We start from the raw sequence: 22,201 nt of genomic DNA, 5'->3' as shown, positions 1-22,201 counted from the left end.
AGTGTGTGGGATGACTTGTAAGTCTAAATTCAACAATTTTGGATGTTTACAGGCCTGTTTAGATACAAATGTGCCTCATCTCCCCACAGAATTTTCCAAGGACAAGCATCATTAACTTCCAATTCTGACCAGAAACATCCAAGCAAATGTTAGTCATTATCATAATCATTATGTAGCAGCTACTGTATGTGGCTGATCTTGTATGAATAAAATATAATAATTTTGCATGACTCCCCATACAGTGGAATAAAGTATATCCAACTGTCATGCTGGATATAAATGCATGACAGATGGATATACCTGCAACAGAAATGTCCAAATGACAGTTGGAATTTCTATTTATTCACCATACCAAAACATTTTTGTGTGATCTATCGACAATCGCAGTGGCAACTTCTTCAATTACCTGTATATATATTTATTTATTTCAATCATATATTAGTATGATTTCCCAGAGCTCCATGGAGTAAGTGACTGGCTGTTTGAAGACGAACTGTACAGAAAACATTTAGTACTGGGCATTCACCACTCACTGCTGCAATGCTTTCTATTTATTCACCATACAAAAAAAATCTACTTGACATTTACTCATATGAAGGTTACAGTTTCTAGGAATAACCTCTCATTTTTCAACCACATATTATCCTATTACCCATTTCATCATCCTCAGCAAAACTGAAAACAGGTACCACAGTGTGAGAAGTTTAAACAAAAAGAAATGAAATGCACGGAAGAATTAGAGAACCATGTTAGCATAACTGGCATTACCAAAATGAAGAAGATTTAAACAGGTGAGATACATGGACAATTGTATGGAGTCTGCAGACTCATTGTGGGACACCTTTATTCCAATCAATATCCAATATGTGTGCAATATCCATCATACTTTGCTCTGAACTTATTCACAGTTATGGCACCCATAATAGAATTTTGGCCATATTGGAATTCTCTCTGTATCACATGCTTAATCTTTTTATTCATCCATCTCAAACCTACCTTATCTAACCTTCTCACCCTTGGAATACATTTAGAGATTGCATCTACTAAACAGTTTTTGAAAATCCCCCAAGCTGCATTGATCTCTTTTCCAGCTAACTCCTCATTCCATGCTACACCCGCAAGCTGTCTCCTGAGCTCTTCATAATCAAACCCCCCCCCTTGTAGGTCTACATATACCCTTTTCTCACAGAGGTCCTCACACTGCTGGCAACCACCCAGGTAATCACCTCATGATCACTCTCACTAATTGGTGGATGATTTGACACCTCATTTACAATTACATCCTTTGATATACTTTGCCATGTTAAACTTTAAAGCACATTAAACACTGTTCTCCTTTGCCCATGCTGGCAATCTATTTAAATCATTCTGAAAAAAATTTAGCATAATCTTTATTGACTATTGCTTTACCCAATTTTGCATAATTGAAAAACAACTGCATATTTCCTCTCAGATCATCAATGTGCAAATTAAAACATAGTGGTTCCAGTACAGAGCCCTGCTTCATGCCACTAGTCAAAAGCCTTCTACTGGACTCTATTCCTGAATAAATTACAGTCTGGTATCTCTCTCCATTAACTATCCTCTTATTCACTTTACCCTCTTATCTTTTGATGCAATTTATTTATCAGAATTCCATGAATTATCCTGCCAAAAGCCTTGCAAAGTCTCATAGTATCACTGTATATGCATTATCATTATCCAACTCAGTTGTCACTGTATTATAAGAGGTAAGCAAGTTACTGAGGAATATCCTACCCTTCACAAAATGATGTTGCCTCTATAGTATCCCATTCCTGGATTTTTCCCTTAACCACCTTCTCCAATACCTTGACCTCCACTCCTGAGATGCTGATTGGTCGATATGCTATCTATCTTAATTCTGCAAAATGGAGAAAATGGAGGCTCCATTTTCTCCTCTTTCTCTATTTTTCTCTTGAGACCAACTCAGAGCTGAGACTTAAATTAAAGTGTGGTCTAGAGCACTGCCTCCCTAGCACCTTCTCATAATACTTGGGCTGGTATACCATCTAATCCCACAACTGTATTCACATTAACATTCTCTAATATCCAATACACCAACAGTTCATCTATCTCTATTTCTATATAAGCCTTTGCCTCTCTTGTTACTGCAAATAGCTCCAACTGGATGGTATAGACTTGCAAAGAGCTCACTTAATAATTCAATGATTTTGTCTGCTTCAGTTACTTGTCTACCATCGTTCATCAAAATCACTGCTCTTTGGGAATACTAATGCCTGCAATGCTAATTTCTGATTTTTACATTTCTTACCATACTGACCAACCTTTTGGATGTGCCTGCTGGTTGCCTCTCTGTTTGAATTCCCTTCAGAAATATTTCTCTTCTTGTAGCACATTCTTAATGATCCTATTTATCCATGTAACTCCCATTTGATTTATCCTCCTAGGTATGGAATCTACTATTACTTCGTTCAAATACATATTTAAAGCAAATAATCGTAAATTTTATCTGAAATTCTCAACCTATGTACAAATTCAATCATTATATATAAAGCTAATTTTTAATTAAATCAATGATTAAAATCAGAATTTAAAGTTTAATTTTATTAAAAATCAAACTTTATCCATTAATAAAAACTATTCATTAATATTTCAATCCAAATTTAAATCTTATTACTTACGCTCCACCAAACAGTTGCATCCCTAGAAGTGCAAAGATGAGAATGAAAAGGAAGAGAAGAAATAGGAGACTAATGATTGACCGCATGCTACTGAGAAGTGAAATGACAAGGTTACGTAGTGATGACCAGTATCTATTTAAAAAAAAAAAGGAAGAAAAGAAAAAGAAAGAAAGAGGCGTTCAATCAGAGTAATACCATCTAGATTATGTATTAGAATTATACAAACTGGTAAAGCCAGAGACTAGATTATTGAATTCACCAACATTATGGTCTTTACATTTTATTCGAAACATGTTATTAGGTGTACTGACATCAATTTATGGCATATCATAAATATATAGTGTTCCTGAAAAAGGATACATTTCTGTTATTAAGATAAAAACTATGAGTACAAAAAAATTATAAAAATAAACAATGCAGGATAAACTTGCAGATTAATTTATAAGTAAATTTTACATAAAACTTTGACATATTTCATGATCATTTGGCTGACAGCATCATGAATAAAAACAATGGAGAACATACAACAGAGAACATACAAAATACAACAAATAGAGAACATACAAAAACTTTTAACAGCTATTTGTATTTTTTTTTTTAAAAAAACATGTGTAGACAGATATTTGTGTAGACAGGAAAAGAATGGAATGACCTAGGATCAAGAAGAAACAGTTGGTGAAGAGGGTTCTAAAATGAATAAGCAGAAAGGAAAATAGCCCCAGTAGAGCATGGAGAGATCACATCAAATGAGTGGTATCAGTGGAACTAGCTGTAGATCCAGGAATGAGCTATTGTGTTTGTATACCAATGCTAGAAGTGTAAGAAACAAGGCAGATGAAATGGTTGCACTAATTGAGTCTATTTACACAAAAATTGTTGGAATAAGTGAGACATGGTTAGATGAGGACGACATCCTGACAGGAATAGAGATGGAAAGGTATGATGTGAGGACAGAAGGGGAAAAAAGGGAGAGGAATGATATTGATGATAGAAAAAGAGTTATGTCCATACAAAGTAGAGATGACAGAGGGAAATAGTGCCAGTGGTTTTGAGGCAGTATGGTGTGAGATAGAGGTGAATGGAATGAAATACTTCGGGATGTTGTTATAGACAGATAATGTGGATGGTAGTGACTATTAAATGTATAATCAAATTAGCCAAACAAAGAAGAAAAGAGAGATCATTATGGGCGATTTTAATCATGGCAATATAGACTGGAATGATGAGATAGCAACTGGAAGTATAGAAAATGAGTTTCTTGAGATTTTAAGGGATAACTACCTCAGACAGTATGTAACAGAGTGCACAAGGATTGAGGGATTTGGATTTGGTCATCTCATCAGAGGATGTAATTATAAATGAGGTGTCAAATCACCCATCAATTGGTGAGAGTGACCATGAGGTGATTACCTGGGTGGTTGCCAGCAGTGAGGACCTCTGTAAGAAAAGGGTATATGTGGAACTACAAGGTGAATGATTATGAAGAGCTCAGGAGACAGCTTGTGGGAGTAGCATGGATGGAAGAGTTAGCTGGAAAAGAGATCAATGCAGCTTGGAGGATTTTCAAAAACTATCTAGTAGATGCAATGCCTAAATGTATTCCAAGTGTGAGAAGGTTAAATAAATTAGGTGAGAGATGGATAAATAAAGAGATTAAGCATGCAATACAGACAAAAAAGACATTATGGGCACAGCATAAGAGAAGTGGAAATAACCAATTCCATAAGGAATACAAAGATCAGGCAAGGCGGGTGACTTGGTTGGTGAGGGTAGCTAAAGAGAGGTTGAAAACCTGTTAGCTAATGAAGCCAAAAAAATCCTAAAGAGTTCTTTCGATATGTAGCCAGCAAAAGAAAGAATGATTATGGAAAGATGACATAATCTGTTGCGGAATGTGTGGTGGAGATACTTAATGAGCAGTTCATAAAGGTCTTTCAATCTTGTGAATGTGGCTTCATGAAGAGATTGAGAGCAATTAATGACAGGGAGGAGAGACTGACTGTAAGTGAGCAAAAGGTTTATGGGGAGTTGAGCAAACTAGATGTAATTAAAGCTGTGGGACTTGATAATATATCACCACGTATTCTGAAGGAATGGGCCAGAGAGTTGACAGCTGTCTTGACATATTTTTTTTAATATGAGTCTTGCACTGGGTCAAGTTCCTAAGGAGTGGAAGGAGGGAAAGATTGTGCAACTTCATAAAGGAGGTGATAGAACTCAAGCATCAAACTATAGGCCTATCTGCATGTCAGGTGTTGTAGTTAAGTTGTTGGAGAAGCTTGTGAGAACTAGGATCCAGAATTGGGTTGACAACAATGGTATTATCTTTGATGGACAGCATGGATTTGCTCAAGGGAGGTCATGTTTTAGTAATCTACTTACTTATTATAATAAGGTGACTGCTTCCTTGGACAGAGCAGAAGGATACACAGTAATATACTTAGATTTTGCAAATTCTTTTGATAGATTACCGTACGATAAATTGATAGTCAAACTAGAGCAGATAGGGTTGGATATTAGATTAATGCACTGTATTAAACTGGCTATGTGATAGGTATCAACAAGTTGTGTATGGGGGAGCAATATCCAGGAAAAGGAAAGTCACTAGTGGTCTGTTTTAGGGTCATTGAACCATGAAGAGTAGAGAAGATGTTGTGGCCTTACAAGAAGACTTGAATAAATTGAGTGATTGGGCACAGGAATGGGGATGTGAGTTCAATGTTACAAAATGTAAGGTTTTAAAATTTGGAAAAACAAAGATGGGATGAAGTATTTATGCTCGGTGAGGATATATTACCGGAGGTAAATGAAATAAGAGTTCTGGGGGTGATAGTGGATAAGGATCTGAAATTTATGGGACACATAGCCAAAATTGTGAAGATAACACAAAGGCTTCTGGGAATGATGCTGAGAACACTGACTTGTAGAAGTAAGGAGATTCTTGTTCCATTGTATAAGGCTTTGATTAGGCTAAACATGGACTATTGTGCCCAGATTTGGTCACCTGGTTTTCAGAAGGACGAAGAGATGTTGGAAAGGATCCAGATGCAACTGACTAAGTATTTTCTAACCACTGGAATGTCGAGTATGAGGAAAGATTGAGAAGATGCAACTTCGGGTCTGGTGGACAGGAGTAAGAGCAGGGATATGATAGAGACCAAGTTAGTAAGGGGTTGTTATAGGATCAATGCTGGAGAGGTTCTACAGAAAATAGTGGGAGATCAGGGGGAGCACCAGAGGTCATCCCTGGAAACTGTATAAAGAGGATGTGAGTAGGGGAGTGAGAAGCAGGTTTTTTCATGCAGAATTGTGAATGATTGGAATGCCTTGCCTGAGAGTGTGGTGTCTGCAGAGAATTTGAGTGTGTTTAAAGCATGGTATGATGAGCTGTCCGTATGATAAAAGGACCTCCCAGATGAGTCTTTGACTCCATTAGGCCTTGGGTAATAATAATAATAATAATATACTACTGCTATTAAAGCAGTTAGTCATCCATCATTTGATACATCATGCACACTGTGCAATGTTTGCAGATGGTTATTAATAAAAGAGAGGTCCTGTAAGCTACATAAACATTAAAAATTTCCAAATATCATGAAATATCTGAATGAATCACTTTAGAAGATTCCTTAAACAACCTAATGAAAATGTTACCTTCTAGAGAAGGCACTGAGACAGATGACCAATCCATTTGATGTTATTCATAAAAGATTGGTTCAGTGAGACCAGCTTTTCTTTCCTTTTCTATTCCAACTTTCATACATTCAGTCTGATTAATGTAAACCTTACCTGATTATCATGGAATCATATACCCTAAGGTATTTTTCAAATGGAATACTGCCTTCAGCGAATATATGAAGTTCTATAGGTTTGTGATTGGTTTGAAAGACATTCTAATTTAGGACTTATTTTTAACGGTATTAACAACACCAGACATACTATTTTATAAAAAGGTATTTTATTAACTTTCTTATATTTCACTGAATTTCAAATCAGCATCATCAGAGCACAACACAGCATTTGTACATGACAGTAAGTAAGTGAAACAATACAATTGTAATGGACAAAAGATCTAGTCCTATTTTGGCACCCTCTAATGTTGTAAATACATACATATATATATATATATATATATATATATATATATTAGAATTCATATTTACTCGGTAAATATTATATGAAAATTAATAAAGTTTAAATGACTAAACACCGAGAATAATAAAGAATGGGGTTTAATAGGAACACTACTAGTTTCATTGATAAAACAACTTCTTCAGGTGTCCAAGTGCAAAGAATTATATACAAAAAATGACAGAAAACATTACATAATTACGACAACAGATCTACTATAAATTGAAGTACAGTTTAAATTGGAATACATCCTATAGTTCCAGCTATATGTAATTGTGTGTGTGAGATATCACGAGAACAGCAGTACTGGAAAGCAGAGATGTACGCATCAGATTTTATCAACAAAACTATTAGTGTTCCTATTAAACCCCATTCTTTATTATTCTCGGTGTTTAGTCATTTAAACTATATTAATTTTCATATATATATATATATATATGAAAAATATATAATATTAAAAAATATTTCATATATAATGTTAAAAAATCAGTAAAAAAGAAAACGAGTATATAAAATCCATAATGGATGATAAAAAGGACAAAAATGAGGCGAGAATGGCAGAAGGAAGTGAAATTGAGAGAACGAATGAAACTGGAAACAGCATGATGCAGGAATCTAAAGTAGTGGGAGTGGCGGAAGGAAGCAAAATTGAGAGAATGAATGAAACTGGAAACGGCATGATCAAGGAATCGAAAGAATGAATGACAGCGAAAGTTGGATGCATGTTGGACCAAGAGTACAGAAGCACAAAAGGATGAATGAGAGTGAAAGTGAGAACAGGGGGTCGAGAGTTAGAAAATTAGGAAGATAGAATGATAGAGAGAATGTGAAGTGAGATTCGGAAGTTGGATTGGATTAGATGAGGAAAGAGATGAAACAGAATGAAATTAAGAAAATTCGGGTAAAAAATATTAAAACAAATCAAGACGAAAGAGATCATGAAAGATGAGCAAGTGGTGTTGTATGGCGACTCCATTATTAAAGGTGTGCTGGATGATAAGATGCATCAGATATGTTTTCCAGGTGGTAAAATGAGTAGAGTGATTGAGGCATTGGATAAAAGGAGGGAGCGAGCAAAGGAGTTAAAGGTTTTAATCGGTACAAATGATTTGACAGAGGACAAAGAGAGCTTCAAAATGTATATCAGGAGGTGGCTTAGAAGGATAAAAGAGAATAGTGTGACAGGAAGGGTGGTCAGCGTGTTGCCTAGGTATGACTGTGGTGAGATGAGGCGGAGAGCAAGGATTATGAACGATATGCTGGCTGAAATGTGTGACGAGATGGGAGTGCAGTTTGTTAATGTGTGGAATGAGTTTGAGGGACAAAGTGAGCTGTATGGGAACGATGGGCTGCATTTCAGTGGTTATGGTGTGAGTCGCTTGGAGAGACTGCAGCTGGAAGGTAGAAAAGTGAGTAGAGTGAGAGAGAATAAATCAGATCAAGCAGGAAGTGATGTGGAAGAGTAGGAGAGTAAGTTAGGAGAGATTGAAGAGGTAGTTATGAATGAGGAAGTGAGTGGCATGAGTATAGAAAATGAGAGAATGGGTGTGCAAGAGGAACAGGAAAATGAGGAGGCTCAGGATGGACAAGGGTACAGAGCATGAGAAAGGTGGATGCTCTGAGAGGAGGTGAGAGCATGTGTAGAAAGGAATGGGATGACCTGGGATCAAGAGGAAACAGTTGGAATTGAAAAGGGTTTTAAAATGAATAAACAGAAAGAGAAATGGACCCAGTCGAGCATTGAGAGATCACATCGAGTGGGTGGTATTGGAACGATCTGTAGATCCAAAAATGAGCTGTTGTGTTTGTATACAAATGCTAGAAGTATAAGAAACAAGGCAGATGAAATGGTGGCATTAATTGCGTCTGTTCACCCAAAGATTGTCGGAATAAGTGAAACATGGTTGAAAGAGGACGACATCCTGACAGGAATAGAGATGGAAGGGTGTGATGGCTTTCGTGAGGATAGAAAGGATAAAAAGGGATGGGGAAGTGCTATTGATGATAGAGAAAGAGTTATGTCCATACAAAGTAGAGATGCAAGAGGGAAATAGTGCCAGTGGTTTTGAGGCAGTATGGTGTGAGATACAGGTGAATGGAATGAAATACTTCGGGTTGGATGTTGTTACAGACCAGGAAATATGGATGGTGGTGATAATGAAATGTATAATCAACTTAGCCAAGCAAATAAGAAAAGGGTGATCATTATGGGTGATTTTAATTATGGCAACATAAACTGGAATGATGAGATAGCAACTGGAAGTAAAGAAAATGAGTTTCTTGAGTTTTTGAGCGATAACTACCTCAGACAGCATGTAACAAAGGGCACACAAGGATTGAGGGTCTTGGATTTGGTCATCTCATTAGAGAATGTAATTATAAATGAGGTGTCAAATCATACACCAATTAGTGAGATTGACCATGAGGACATTACCTGGGTGGTTGGCAACAGTGTAAGGACATCTGTGAGAAAAGGATATATGTGAAACTACAAGGGGGGGGGGGGGGGATTATGAAGAGCTCATGAGACAGTTTGCACATGTAGCATGGGATGAGGAGTTAGCTGGAAAACAGATCGATGCAGCTTGGGGGATTTTCAAAAACTATCCAGTAGATGCAATGTCTAAGAGTATTCCAAGGGTGAAAAGGTTAAATACGGTAGGTGTGAGATGGATTAAGCATGCGATACAGAGAAAAGGGCATTGTGGAGGCAGCATAAGAGAAGTGGAAATAACCAATTCCATGAGGTCTACAAAGACCAGGCAAGGAGGGTGACTTGGTTGGTGAGGGTAGCTAAAGAGAGGTATGAACAGCAGTTAGCTAATGAAGCCAAAAAGAATCCTCAGGAGTTCTTTCGATATGGAGCCAGCAAAAGAAACAATGATTATGGAAGGATAACACTGATTGGAGAAAATGATATAAAGAGAGCTGTTGCGTAATGTGTGGTGGAGATACTTAATGAGCAATTCATTAAGGCCTTTCAATCTTGTGAATGTGACTTCATGGAGAGATTGAGAACACTAGATAATGGGAAGGAGAGACTGACTGTAAGTGTGCAAGAGGCGTAAGGTGAGTTGAGTAAACTAGATGTTAATAAGGCTGTGGTAATAACTTGATAATATATCGCCACATATTCTGAAGGAATGTGCCAAGGATTTGACACCTGTCTTGACATATTTTTTTAATATGAGTCTTGAACTCGGTCAAGTCCCTAAGGAGTGGAAGGAGGGCAAGATTGTGCCACTTCATAAAGGAGGTGATCGAACTCAAGCATTAAACTATAGGCCTATCTGTGTGTCAGATGTGTGGTTAAGTTGTTGGAGGAGCTTGTGAGAACTAGGATCCAGAGCTGGGTTGAAAACAATGGTATCATCTTTGATGGACAGCATGGATTTGCTAAAGGGAGGTCATGTTTTAGTAATCTATTTACTTATTACAATAAAGTGACTGCTTCCTTGGACAGAGGAAAAGGATACACAGTAATATTCTTGGATTTCGCAAAGGCTTTTGATAGAGTACCTCATGATAGGTTGACAGTAAAACTAAAGCAGATGGGGTTGGATATTATTGGATTGGAGACTGGCTATCTGATAGGTATCAACAAGTTGTGTATGTGGGAGCTATATCCAGGAAAAGGAAAGTCACTAGTGGAGTGCCTCAGGGGTCTGTTTTAGGGTCATTACTGTTTAACTTGTATGTTAATGATATAGGTGAAGATTTGGATGGAGATATTCAGTTGTTTGCAGATGATACAAAGTTGGGGCAACCCATGAAGAGTAGTGAGGAAGTAGTGACCTTGCAGGAAGACTTGAATAAATTGAGTGATTGGGCACAAAAATGAGAATATAAGTTCAACGTTGCAAAATGTAAGGTTTTAAAATTTAGAAAACAAAGATGGGATGCAGAATTCATGCTTGGTGAGTATACATTGTTGGAGGTGGAAGAAATAAGATATCTGGGAGTGATAGTGGATAAAGATCTGAAATTTAAGGGACACATAGCCAAAATTGTGAAGACAACACCAAGGCATCTGGGAATGATGCGGAGGACACTGATGTGTATATCTGGGCCAAATTTGTGCCCAGATTTGGTCACCGGGTTTTTAGAAGGATGAAGAGATGTTGGAAAGGGTCCAAAGGCGACTGATTAAGGTAGTTTCTGACCTCTGGAATGTCAAGTATGAGGAAAGATTGAGAAGATGTAATTTGCAGAGTCTGGTGGACAGGAGGAAGAGGGGAAGTATGATAGAGACCTACAAGTTGGTAAGGGGTTGTTATAGGATCAATGCTGGAGAAGTTCTACAGAGAATAGTGGGAGATCAGGGGAGAACCAAAGATCATCCCTGGAAACTGTATAAAGAGGGTGTGAGAGGGAAGTGAGAGGCAGATTTTTTCGTGCAGAGTTGTAAACGATTGGAATGCCTTTCCTGAGAGTGTGGTGTCTGCAGGGAGTTTGAATGTGTTCAAAGCATGGTATCATGAGCTGTTGTATGATAAAAGAACCTCCCAGATGAGTCTTTGACTCCATTAGGCCTTGGGGTAATAATAATAATAATAATGTGTAGAAGTAGGTTGATTCTTGTTCAATTGTATAAGGCTTTGATTAGGCCACACATGGACTATTGTGCCCAGATTTGGTCACCTGACATTCAGAAGGATGAAGAGATGTTGGAAAGGGTCCAAAGTTGACTGACTAGGGTAGTTTCTGACCTCTGGAATGTCAAGTATGAGAAAAGATTGAGGAAATGCAATTTGCAGAGTCTGGTGGAGAGGAGGAAGAGGGGAGATATGATAGAGACCTACAAGTTGGTATGGGGTTGTTATCAGATCAATGCTGGAGAAGTTCTACAGAAAATAGTGGGAGATCGGGGGAGAACCAGAGGTCATCCCTGGAAACTGTATAAAGAAGGTGTGAGTAGGTGAGTGAGAGGCAGGTTTTTTTCATGCAGAGTTGTAAATGATTGGAATGCCTTGCCTGAGAGTGTAGTGTCTGCAGGGAGTTTGAATGTGTTCAAAGCACGGTATGATGAGCTGTGTGTGTGATAAAAGGACCTCCCAGATGAGTCTTTGACTCCATGAGGTCTTGGGTAATAATAATAATAATAATAATAAATATATATATATATATATATATATATATATATATATATATATATATATATATATATATATATATATATATAGACACACACACACACAGCAATGTGTGAGTTGCTCTTAAGATAGCAGACCCCCAAATTTTTGGCAAATTAATGCAACCATATTTATTCAGGTTAGGAGAATTCTTCATAGCCATGGCTGACTCAAAAAATATCTTTTTTGAGTCAGGTAGACAGTTTTGAGTCTTCCATCTAATCCTACATGAAGGGGTGTTCAAAGCATGGTCTGCCAGTCCTGACTTGTCATAATAATGGTAGCAAATGTATTTTTTTCTGTTCTTCCAGGCAAATGTTAATAGATTTTACTGTCAGCCCATAGTAGGCGAAGTCACAGTCACAAGGAACTTCACACACTCCAGGGTGTTCTAGAGGGTGAAGTTTATCCTTAGGTGAATGGATCAGAGTTGCTAATTTAACATGACATTTGAATGTGGCATGAAGGCCATGTTTCATTAGTACTTTGGCTATCTTTTCTGATGTACCTCCGACATAGGGAATAGAAATGGTAATGTTGTGTTCCTATGTATTAGAGGAGGGAGAAGTAATGGGGCTATGTAGTATAAGCTAATTAGGGATTGTTATTAGGTTGACATGGAAGAGATTTTTCATAAAATGGGAAGAGGGGAAGAACAAGAGGCCATCGCCAGAAACTGTATAAGAAGGGTGTAAGCAGAGGAGTGAGGAGCAGGTTCTTTGCATGGAGAGTGTTTGGAGTGTGGAATGCATTGCCTGAGTATGTTGTGAATGTAGATACATTGAATAAGTTTAAGGCACAGTTGAATGAGCATTGTTTGCAATAATATGTACCTCCCACGATAAGTCTCTGACTCCATGGAGGTGAGATGTAAATAATAATAACAATATACATGAATTTATAGTAGCTTGTGCCAGAGTGTCATCCTTGAATTTTTCCATAGTCTATTGCCAAACCATATTTTTGGAAATAAAACTTTCCTCTCCAAGCACAGAAGGAAGACTGTAAGCACGGATGGAAAAGTTGTGGGATATTATAAGGAAATTTTCTGCAAGAATATTAAACGATTCCTCAACTGAACATTTGAGAATAGTGACAAGATGTCTAGGCTAGCTAGAATATCTGAAAAGAAGCGACTTGGATATCAGCTAATCTCTCTACAAAATGAAATGAGTTTTTAAAAATAGAGTTTGGATGACTGATACAAGTCTTGAAATATTTATCACGTGATAAATATTTATAGAGAAGGTAGATGGGAGAATTTATACTATTTAGTAATGAACAAAAGAAAAGAAAAATAAAAGGAAAGAAAAAAGTGGTCTCACTGCACACATTCTCTGAACAACATGAAATGGATTGGCCATTGCCTTAGTGCCTTACCTAAAAGAAAGCATTTTCATTAGGATGTTTAAGAAATTTTCTGAAGTTATTCCTACAAAGCATCTATAATGTTTTTATACCTGACAATGCTGACAACTTAATGACAGTGAAATAAGGTGAAGTTTCATGTTGAATTTACAGATAAATAAATCTATGGGCATGCATTGCTTATTTGTATAATTTCTGTAATTGATACTTAGCATTATAAATGCTAAATATCAATTATTACACACATAAATTATACAGATGGTATTAATAGTAGCAGAAAAAGTTCAATTTTAAACAGAGCAAATGAGCATTAAGTGATAAAATTAAACAAATACAATAAAAATTATGTATAAGTAGACACATTGATTTAGCTAACAGTCAGATTACTAATTCTTCTTCTTATTATTATTCAGGCCTCCATGGAGTCAAAATACTCATCGTGGGAGGTCCTTCCTAGGAAACACGAAGCCTATCATATCACTCCTTGAACTCATTGACTGTTCTTGCTCTACCACCACTCTATCAGGCAATGCATTCCACAGTTCAACCACCCCCATTCAAAGAAACCATTTCTCACCCTCTTGCTCACAGCTTCCTTTTGAAACTACCTTTCTAAGTGATATATATCTGAAAATTTGCACCAAAAACTATGCACAAAGGTAAGGGGAGACTAATGCAGCATATGACTTACTTGCCACTAGCTTACTCAACACTCAGAACTTGCTGACCATGCTTTGGACACCCACCACAAGATACGCTGGAAGAAGACCACTCTATTACACCGCAGCAAATAAAAATATGAAAGGCTATTCCTCGAATCTGCCTCAGCCCTGAAAATACTTTCCAAACCTCAACAAATTTGGGTACATGAGACTGCCCCAAATTTGGGAAGCACTAATCTTAAGATCTTAAGCCCATTGGCTAAGACTACCCAATTTAGTCCACTAGAAGTCACTGTTTAGAATTCTAGGCATGACTTCGGTTGCCTTTCATTCAGCCTCATTTGCCTCAGTATTAGTGCCCATGTGCACATATCATTGTTTTTTTTTTGTGATCCCTGATGATGGCAATGTAACATTGCCAAAATACAAGAAAGTATAATTAAAGTTTTTATAATTAACATTTTAATACACATCATTATTTTCTGAAAAATAACAGTTAAAAGAAAACATTGTGGAAGGAATATAAAGAAAAAGGTGAACAACATATCATATGCAGTACAAAGTGCAGATAAGAAAGGGTGATTAGTATGGTAAGAAAGGCAAAATCAGATTATGAAAGAAAATTAGCTACATAAGCAGGCAAAGTAAATCCAAAAGAGTTTTTTCTTATGCAGCAAGTAAGGGGAAGAATTACTATGAAAGGATGACTTTAATTAATGCTACTGATAGTAAGGTAACAGAAGCAAAAGAAATAGTTAAGTTGCTGAGTGATAACTTTGTAAAGGCGAATTTGATAAGAGAAATGGCTGCACCATGATATTGCTGGACTTTGCAAAGACATTTGACAGATACTGCATGGAAAACTATTACATAAGTTGGATCAAATGGGAATGGATATGAAGCTGTAGCATGGATATGGGAGTGGCTGACAGTTAAAGATCAGAGAGTAGTATATGACAGAGTGGAATCTAGAAAATTGAGGATGAAATCACCAAGTGAAGATTTTGTGGTTGCTGATATGACAGAGACCGATGTCAGAATTTAGGTAGATTTACACAGGAGGTGCTCAGCATATTAAAAAATATCAATGTGAATACAACAGTGAGGCTGGGTTGCATGTCATCCTGTGAGCTATGCAAATGTGCAAGAGAATTGGCAGTGCCTCTGATGTAGTTGTTTGATCTAAATCACAGCTCTGGCAAGGTTCCAAGAGAGCGGAAAGAAGATAGCTCCAAGAAAGAAGGAGCATATTACAGACCAACTAATATCTCAGGAGAGATAGTTAAAGTATTGGAAAAGTTGGTTAAAGGTAAAACCGAGCAGTAGGTGGAAAGGAATATGATATTCGAATGGTGGGCAGCCTAGCTTTGTAAAAGGTAGGTCCTACCTTAGTCACGTTATAATAATAAATGAGACAGCAGAATTTGATAAGAGAAATGAATACCCATGTTGCTAGACTTTGCAAAGGCACTTGACAAAATACTGCATGGAAAACTATTACATAAGTTGGTGCAAATGGGAATGGATATGAAGCTGTAGCAGGGATATGGGAGTGGCTGACAGTTAAAGACCAGAGAGTAGTATATGACAGAGTGGAATCTAGGAGATTGAGGTTAACTAGTGGAGTGCCACAAATTTCCAAACTAAGGCCACTACTCTTTAATTTGTATATTAATGATGTAGGGAAAGATATTCACTGATAATGCAAAACTTGGAGTGCAATAGTCGATTATGGTGATGTAGACACCTTATACAATGATTTAAATAAATCAGCATTGTGAGTGAAGGACAATGATTGTCAATTTAATATTACAAAATGTAAGGTTATGCACTTTTGATTGAAAATGTTATATACTGCGTGTCATGTTGATGGTACTGGATAGGAAACCAATGAAGTTAGGAACTTGAGGATAATGCAGTTCAGAGAGCATATTGTAAAAGTTTGATAAAATAGCTCAAAGAATTACTTGAATGGTGAAACACACACTCTAACAAGTATAGATAGGAGAGTTATTATCCTCTTTATAAGGCTATGATTTGGCAGTTTCTTGACAGATTTGGTCGACTGGGTTTCTTGGAGATCAGAAAGTAGTGGAGAGGATTCAGAGATGAGTAACCAAGCTTGTGGCAAGTCTGTGGAAATGCTCCCCAACAAGGATAGATTGAAGGTGTGTTGGTTGCAAAGATTGGTTGACAAGTGGAATACCTCCAGTGATAGCATGATAAAAACTTATATAAGTTATTAATTCATTTTGTATGATTTATGAGACAAAATCACATGTTAGAGCAATTACTCCACTTATAATTAAGCAAATAACACTCGACATATCAACCTCTATATTGAGGTCATCATCAGGAAAACAAACATATGAACAAGACACAAGCTACATGACACTACAGAAAATTAAACTAAATGTAACTGCTTTGTTAATCAAGCATGACTTCTGGTGAAAAATAAATAAATAAATAACAAAATAATAATAATAATAATAAATAAATAAATAAAATACAGCAAAAGTAAATATATATATATAAATAATAAATTAAGAAAATCCATAAATCTATTTCTTTATACACAAGTATAATAACTACATATGATTAAAAAAAATTATAGTGGAACTACATCAAATGTATCTCTAGTCCTGATGTCTTAAGGTTTTTTTGTGTATGGGTTCTGCCATCATGTTCTGGATGCTATATGGGTTGTAGATTGGTCTTCTAGATACTTGGTATTACTAATCCATCATTCTTGTTGAAATTAGGATGATGAATCAGAATCTCACATGCTTCCTTGAATTTTCTTTCAAAGTAAGTTTAGTTTTGATGAGGTGTAGGGACTTGGTCTCCCTTTCCAGTTAATTCTGTGACATGTTTCAAGTGACATCTTACAGGCCTCTTTTACCATAGAGAAGGAATTTAATGTGGAATTTATGTTAATCTCTTTTGTTGGAATTGTGTGCCTTGTTTCCCCTATGTAGGGTAAGTTGTAGGTGCATTGGATTATATAAACTCCAGGGTAGGCAAGGTCAGGAAGGGGAGTTTTGGATGAGCTGGATATAATTTTTAATTTTGCAGGAATCAATGTTGTATTTCTGTAGTGTTCTATTTAATTTTTCCAATATTCCTCTAACATATGGTATGGTTTTGGCAATTTTGTACTCTTTTGTGCTTTTGCATTATTGTAGAGGATTATGGGAACTATCAGTTTGTTGTAGACATTTTTTATAAAGGTTTGGCTAATGATTTCATATACCTTCTTCAACACCTACTCATTGGAGCAAATTGCTAATGCTCTATGTTTGAGGGTGCTGATGATCCCTAGTTTTTGTGTTGGATGTTGGTATGAATCCTTGTGTACATATTGGCTTTGTGTGTGTGTGTGTGTGTGTGTGTGGTAGATCATGAAGGACAGACAGCCTGAAGGAAGATGTATGATAAGTGTGTCTAGAAAAGGAAGGCAGTTGTTGTTTTCAATCTTGATCGTAAATTGGATATATTTGTGTTGTCTGTTTAGGTGGTTTAGGAATGTAATATTTGGCGGCCAAGAGACAGATGGCAAAAATGTCATCAACATATCTGAGTCAAATTTTGGGCTTCAGACTTGCTGAAAGAACTCACTGCTAAAAGTCTTCCACATAAAAGTTAGCTATTAGTGGGGGTGAAGTGGCAAGTCCATAAAAAATAAAGAGAACATCACAGAAATACAATATTAAGGCAACTTTCAAACCTCCTGCAAAATGAAAAAGTATACTCAGCACATCCAAAGATCCCTTTCCTGACCTTGCCTAATCTGCAGTTTACAAAATCCAATGAACCTACAACTTACCCTACATAGGGGAAACAAGGCACACAATTCCAACAAAAGAGATTAACATAAATTCCACATTAAATTCCTCTGCTATGGTAAAACAGGCCTGCACACCATTTCTCCTGTCCAATCTTCTAATTGGCAACCATGGCCCTTCTTCTAGGTTCTATCCTATCATACCGAGGCAGCAGACTCACAATCTTTACTTTCTTGCTCTTCTTTTTTGCTTCCACTAACAACTCTTTCATATCTTCTCTCACTGTATATTTCTCACCTTTCAAATCATTTGTGCCAGCCAATACAATCAACTTGTTCACTCCATTCTTCTGCATACTTACAGCATCGACAATATCCTTTATCTTCACACCTGGAAAACATGCTTTCGTCACTTTCTCATTAAGTACACCTCTTATCATCGAATCCTCATACAATACTATCTCTTTTCTCCCAGTCTCTCACACTTTTATGCTTTCCCATTCACCCTTTCTTTCATTCTCTGTCCTTCCGTATCACATGCCAATCATTACTCCAGTTGCTTAAGCTCATGTTTTATTCTGTGAAGGAATCAGCACAAGCATGCAATTTCTTTCCGCACTAGCATCTCATCATCCCCATTATTTCCAACCACTTCATTCAAACTCTCATTCGTATTTTGTGCACTATCACTCACTGCTTCCACTACATTCTCCACAACACCTTGACAGTCCTGCTTTATATACTTATTACCAGTCACTTCATTATTTCATGATTTGCATTTCTTATATTCGCTTACAAAACATTTCCGACAAATATTTTCTCCATTCTCGCTCTTGCACCAGTATTATTGTATGACGATAATCATCATCATCATAATAATAAATTTTATCAATTCCATACACACAAGAGGTTGCAAGACCCATAGCATATTAGTGCTGTGCAAGAAGAAAGAAGAAACACTGATTTTTAAACAACTGAAGGTTGTAGTCCTTAGGGAAAACTGTCTGAGAAAGATTGCTCCAGGGTAAAAGAAGCTGGTTCAGCATGTTCGGAGCTGGATAGTGAATGGTTATTGACTAACAGCTGCTGATTTGTTTATGGGTTCGAGGGAGAGCGGAAGAATGGTGTCAGCCAGTTTGGTAGAACAGTGCCCATGAAAATACCTGTAGAAGAGGTACAGAGTAGAAATAGTATGTCCATGATAAAGTGACTGGAGTGAGTGTGTAAGAGAAGGGTCACCAATTAACCAAACTGTCCTCATCTAGGTAGCATTAAGCATTTTTAGAAATGCTTAATGCTTTTTGCTGCCCATACTCTATATGTGATTACAGTGTTAGGAGTTGCTATGTTTGCTATGTGTACTCAATGTTTTGAGTGGAAAAGCAGACTTAGTTTTAGGATGCAGATTATTATTATTATTATTATGGACAACTTCAAGGAATCGACAGACTCATCGAGGGAGGCCCTAACATCACGTTAAGAACAACTATTCGACATTCACACAATATCTATTATACCTCACCTTAAACCCATTCACAGTCATGGCACCCACAACAGACTCTGGCAGCTTATTCCACTCATTCACCACTCTCCAAGTAAAAAATCTAGCTCTAACACCCTTGCTAACCACATTCTTGCCCAGCTTCCATGTATGGCCTCTAGTCCTCCCACCACCAGTCCTATTCTCAAAAATATCTTCTGAATTAATCTTATAGAAACCCTTCAGCAATTTGAATGTCTCAATCATATCACCTCTTTTCCGCCTATCAACTAATTTCTGCAACCCACAAATCTTCAACCTGTTCTGATAAGGTTCATTCCATAGACCTGCTATCATCTTGGTCACTCGTCTCTGGATCCTCTCCACCTCCTCCCCATCAAGAAGAAACCCTAGCATCCATATCTGGGCACAGTAGTCTAGATGGGGTTTTATCAAAGCTTGATACAGAATATCAATAACCTGTTTGTCTCTGCTTGTTAAAGTATTTTTCAGCAACCAAGTGATTTGATGAGCTGATTTAGCCACGTTTGCAATGTGCCCTCTAAACTTCAACTCCCTATCCACCAACACTCCCAAATCCCTGGCCTGATCAATCTCCTGGAGTACGGTTCCACCAATGTGATATACTGCTGCTAATCATGCGACTATGAACATGTGCTTATGCCATGAAAGTAAGTCCAAGAAGAGATATCTGTTCTTGGATGAAAATCTGGATTTGTTGAAGGCAGAAGGAGATGAAGTGCTGTCTTCTTCAAGCAAAGTAACACAAGACTGTGTTTCAGTGGCACTAAAGTTGAGATGGTTTTCCTTCTGTCATTGAAATCCAGCATGGATTTAAGATTGACTCTTAAACACTGATTGTGTTTAAGAGTCACTCTTAAAAACACAATCGGTGTTTAAGACTGACTATGGAAAAACTTGTAGCTTGGGATAGATGGGCATTGGAAGATTTGTTAAATGAAAAAGATGAATGGGGTGTACTGTCAACAGCAAACTGTGAATGAGCTTTGAGGTTAGTAATAGAAGGGAACTTGTGAATAGGAGATGAGTCTAGCCAAAAGAACAGAGTCATAGGGGGAGATATCCTAGGGGGATGTCCTATGACATACAGTGAATGACCAGAGAGGAAACTGGTAATCCAATGACTGCATGGGTTTTAGCAAAGTTTTCCAAAGATTGAGTTCATAACATGGGTGTGGATCAAGAACAATAGAATCAATACTGGTGGTTTATTGATTATTGACTATTGGGTATCTTGGTAGCGAAGGAGTTGATTACTGGTGATTTTCTCCATTGTTTTCAACAGAAACTGTTGTGAATGAGAGCAATAATAATTGGATGGCTGGGCTTCATCTCCTTCCTTTGGAAATGGTTGGGTATAGGCTAATTCCCATGCTGAAAAGTAGATGTTAGCTGAGTATGAGAGATTGTAAAGATGATTGAGGATGGGTACTAGCTTAAAAGCATAAATTTTAAGCACAAATGGGGGGAGGGATCCATCAGGTTGATATCCCAGATGTTTAAGATTTTTCTGATGACTTTTTTTTTTTTTTGACAAAAGACAGAGAGGAATGTAGTGTGTAGTTCTCAGTAATACTGATGTACTTTGCCTTGATTATCAATGCAGACATTGGAGGAGGCTGATATCTGGAGGTCGGCCTTGTATTTGAGTGATGTTGCAATGGTGCTATCTTAGAGAAGTGGAAACATGGATAAGCAGAAGTTGAGCACGATGACCTTTATGAGGAATCAGAAGACTCAAGTACCATTTCAGCAGGAAATAAGTTTGTTGCAGTTGGTCCTGTCAGAGTTGGATTGGCTGATGGCATTTTTGCAACTTGCATGCTACCTTGAAGGCTAAGTGGAATGCTGGAGTTCTGGTTTCAAGTCATCAGAAGTATGCCAAAGGTCAATACAGAACTGAACTTTGACATACTTGTTGAGAATGTAAGGAAAACAAAGGTTTGGATAGTGATTTGGGCTTTTGAACAAAGTGGGGAGGGGAAATGAAAGTCACCATTTCAATAAGAATTATTTTGGTTATTCAGGTTATTTTGGTTATGGTGTGAATCTGAAGACTGAAAACAGGAATCAATCCAAGGAAAGAAAGAGTACAAGTCATGTAGGTCATGCCATTCAGTACTATTATAATGCCAAAAGACACAAGAATGAGTGACTGTAGAAGACTTTGATAAAGTTATGGTTATCAAGACTGGTTCAGAAGAGATCTAGAGTTTTTGAGTGGAAAGGATTATGGGTATTCTGGTGGCAGATGGACAATTTGTGAAATACTGTTATTTTTGGTGAAAAGCTCAGCATCTTTGCCTGCTTGACCAGAGGAGGGAAGCCATTCTGAGTTGTGAACGTTGAAGTCTCCAAGAAAGAGGACCCATCAAACAGTAGGTCATCTTTCTTGGAGACTTCAACTGTATATGATCAGTACATTGATACAGACAAATATTGGAAAACATCAGAGCATCTGTCAGAATTTGGAGAATTCTGACATTGAAGTCTCCAAGAAAGATGACCTACCATTTGGTAGGTCATCTTTCAATGGAGTGGAAAGATTTTACCTGCCTTTCCAGGGAGTGGAAGGTGGGTAAAATTGTTCCATTGCATAAAGGTGGTGATAAGGCTGTAGCTTCAAACTATAGACCAATCTGTATATATCTGGAGTTGTGGGGATGGTACTAGAGAGGTTGGTGAGAAGTAGGATACAGAAATGGATTGATAACAGCAGTATTCTCTGTGGTAATCAGCATGGGTTTGTTAAAGGGAGATCATGTTTTACTAACTTAAGTACTATAACAAGGTGAAAAATACATTGGATCGGACAGATGCATATACAGTGGTGCTTGGATTTTGCAAAAGCTTTCAATATAATGCCACACGACAAGCTGTTAAATAAATTGAAACAGATGGGATTGGATAATAGAGTTCCGAACTGAATCAGTGACAGA

General features: G+C 37.2%; 1 protein-coding gene across 1 annotated transcript in view; it reads right to left on the bottom strand.

Moving 5' to 3' along the window:
* The window catches only part of LOC150100847 (voltage-dependent calcium channel type A subunit alpha-1-like), a 1,659,894-nt gene that overhangs the window by 1,218,208 nt on the left and 419,485 nt on the right, over window positions 1-22,201 (bottom strand). The window contains exon 17 of the mRNA XM_090401918.1: window positions 2,664-2,795. Within this exon, the coding sequence (XP_090258044.1) occupies window positions 2,664-2,795 (132 nt within the window). The remainder of the gene's footprint in view (window positions 1-2,663; window positions 2,796-22,201) is intronic.

This window comes from Typopeltis vanoorti, chromosome 12 (assembly GCF_054136105.1).
Source record: "Typopeltis vanoorti isolate ZY-2024b chromosome 12, IOZ_Tvanoo_1.0, whole genome shotgun sequence".
In the NCBI taxonomy this organism is placed as follows: domain Eukaryota; kingdom Metazoa; phylum Arthropoda; class Arachnida; order Uropygi; family Thelyphonidae; genus Typopeltis; species Typopeltis vanoorti.
Note: the sequence above shows the minus strand (reverse complement) of the source record. Positions and strands in the feature narration are given on the sequence as shown.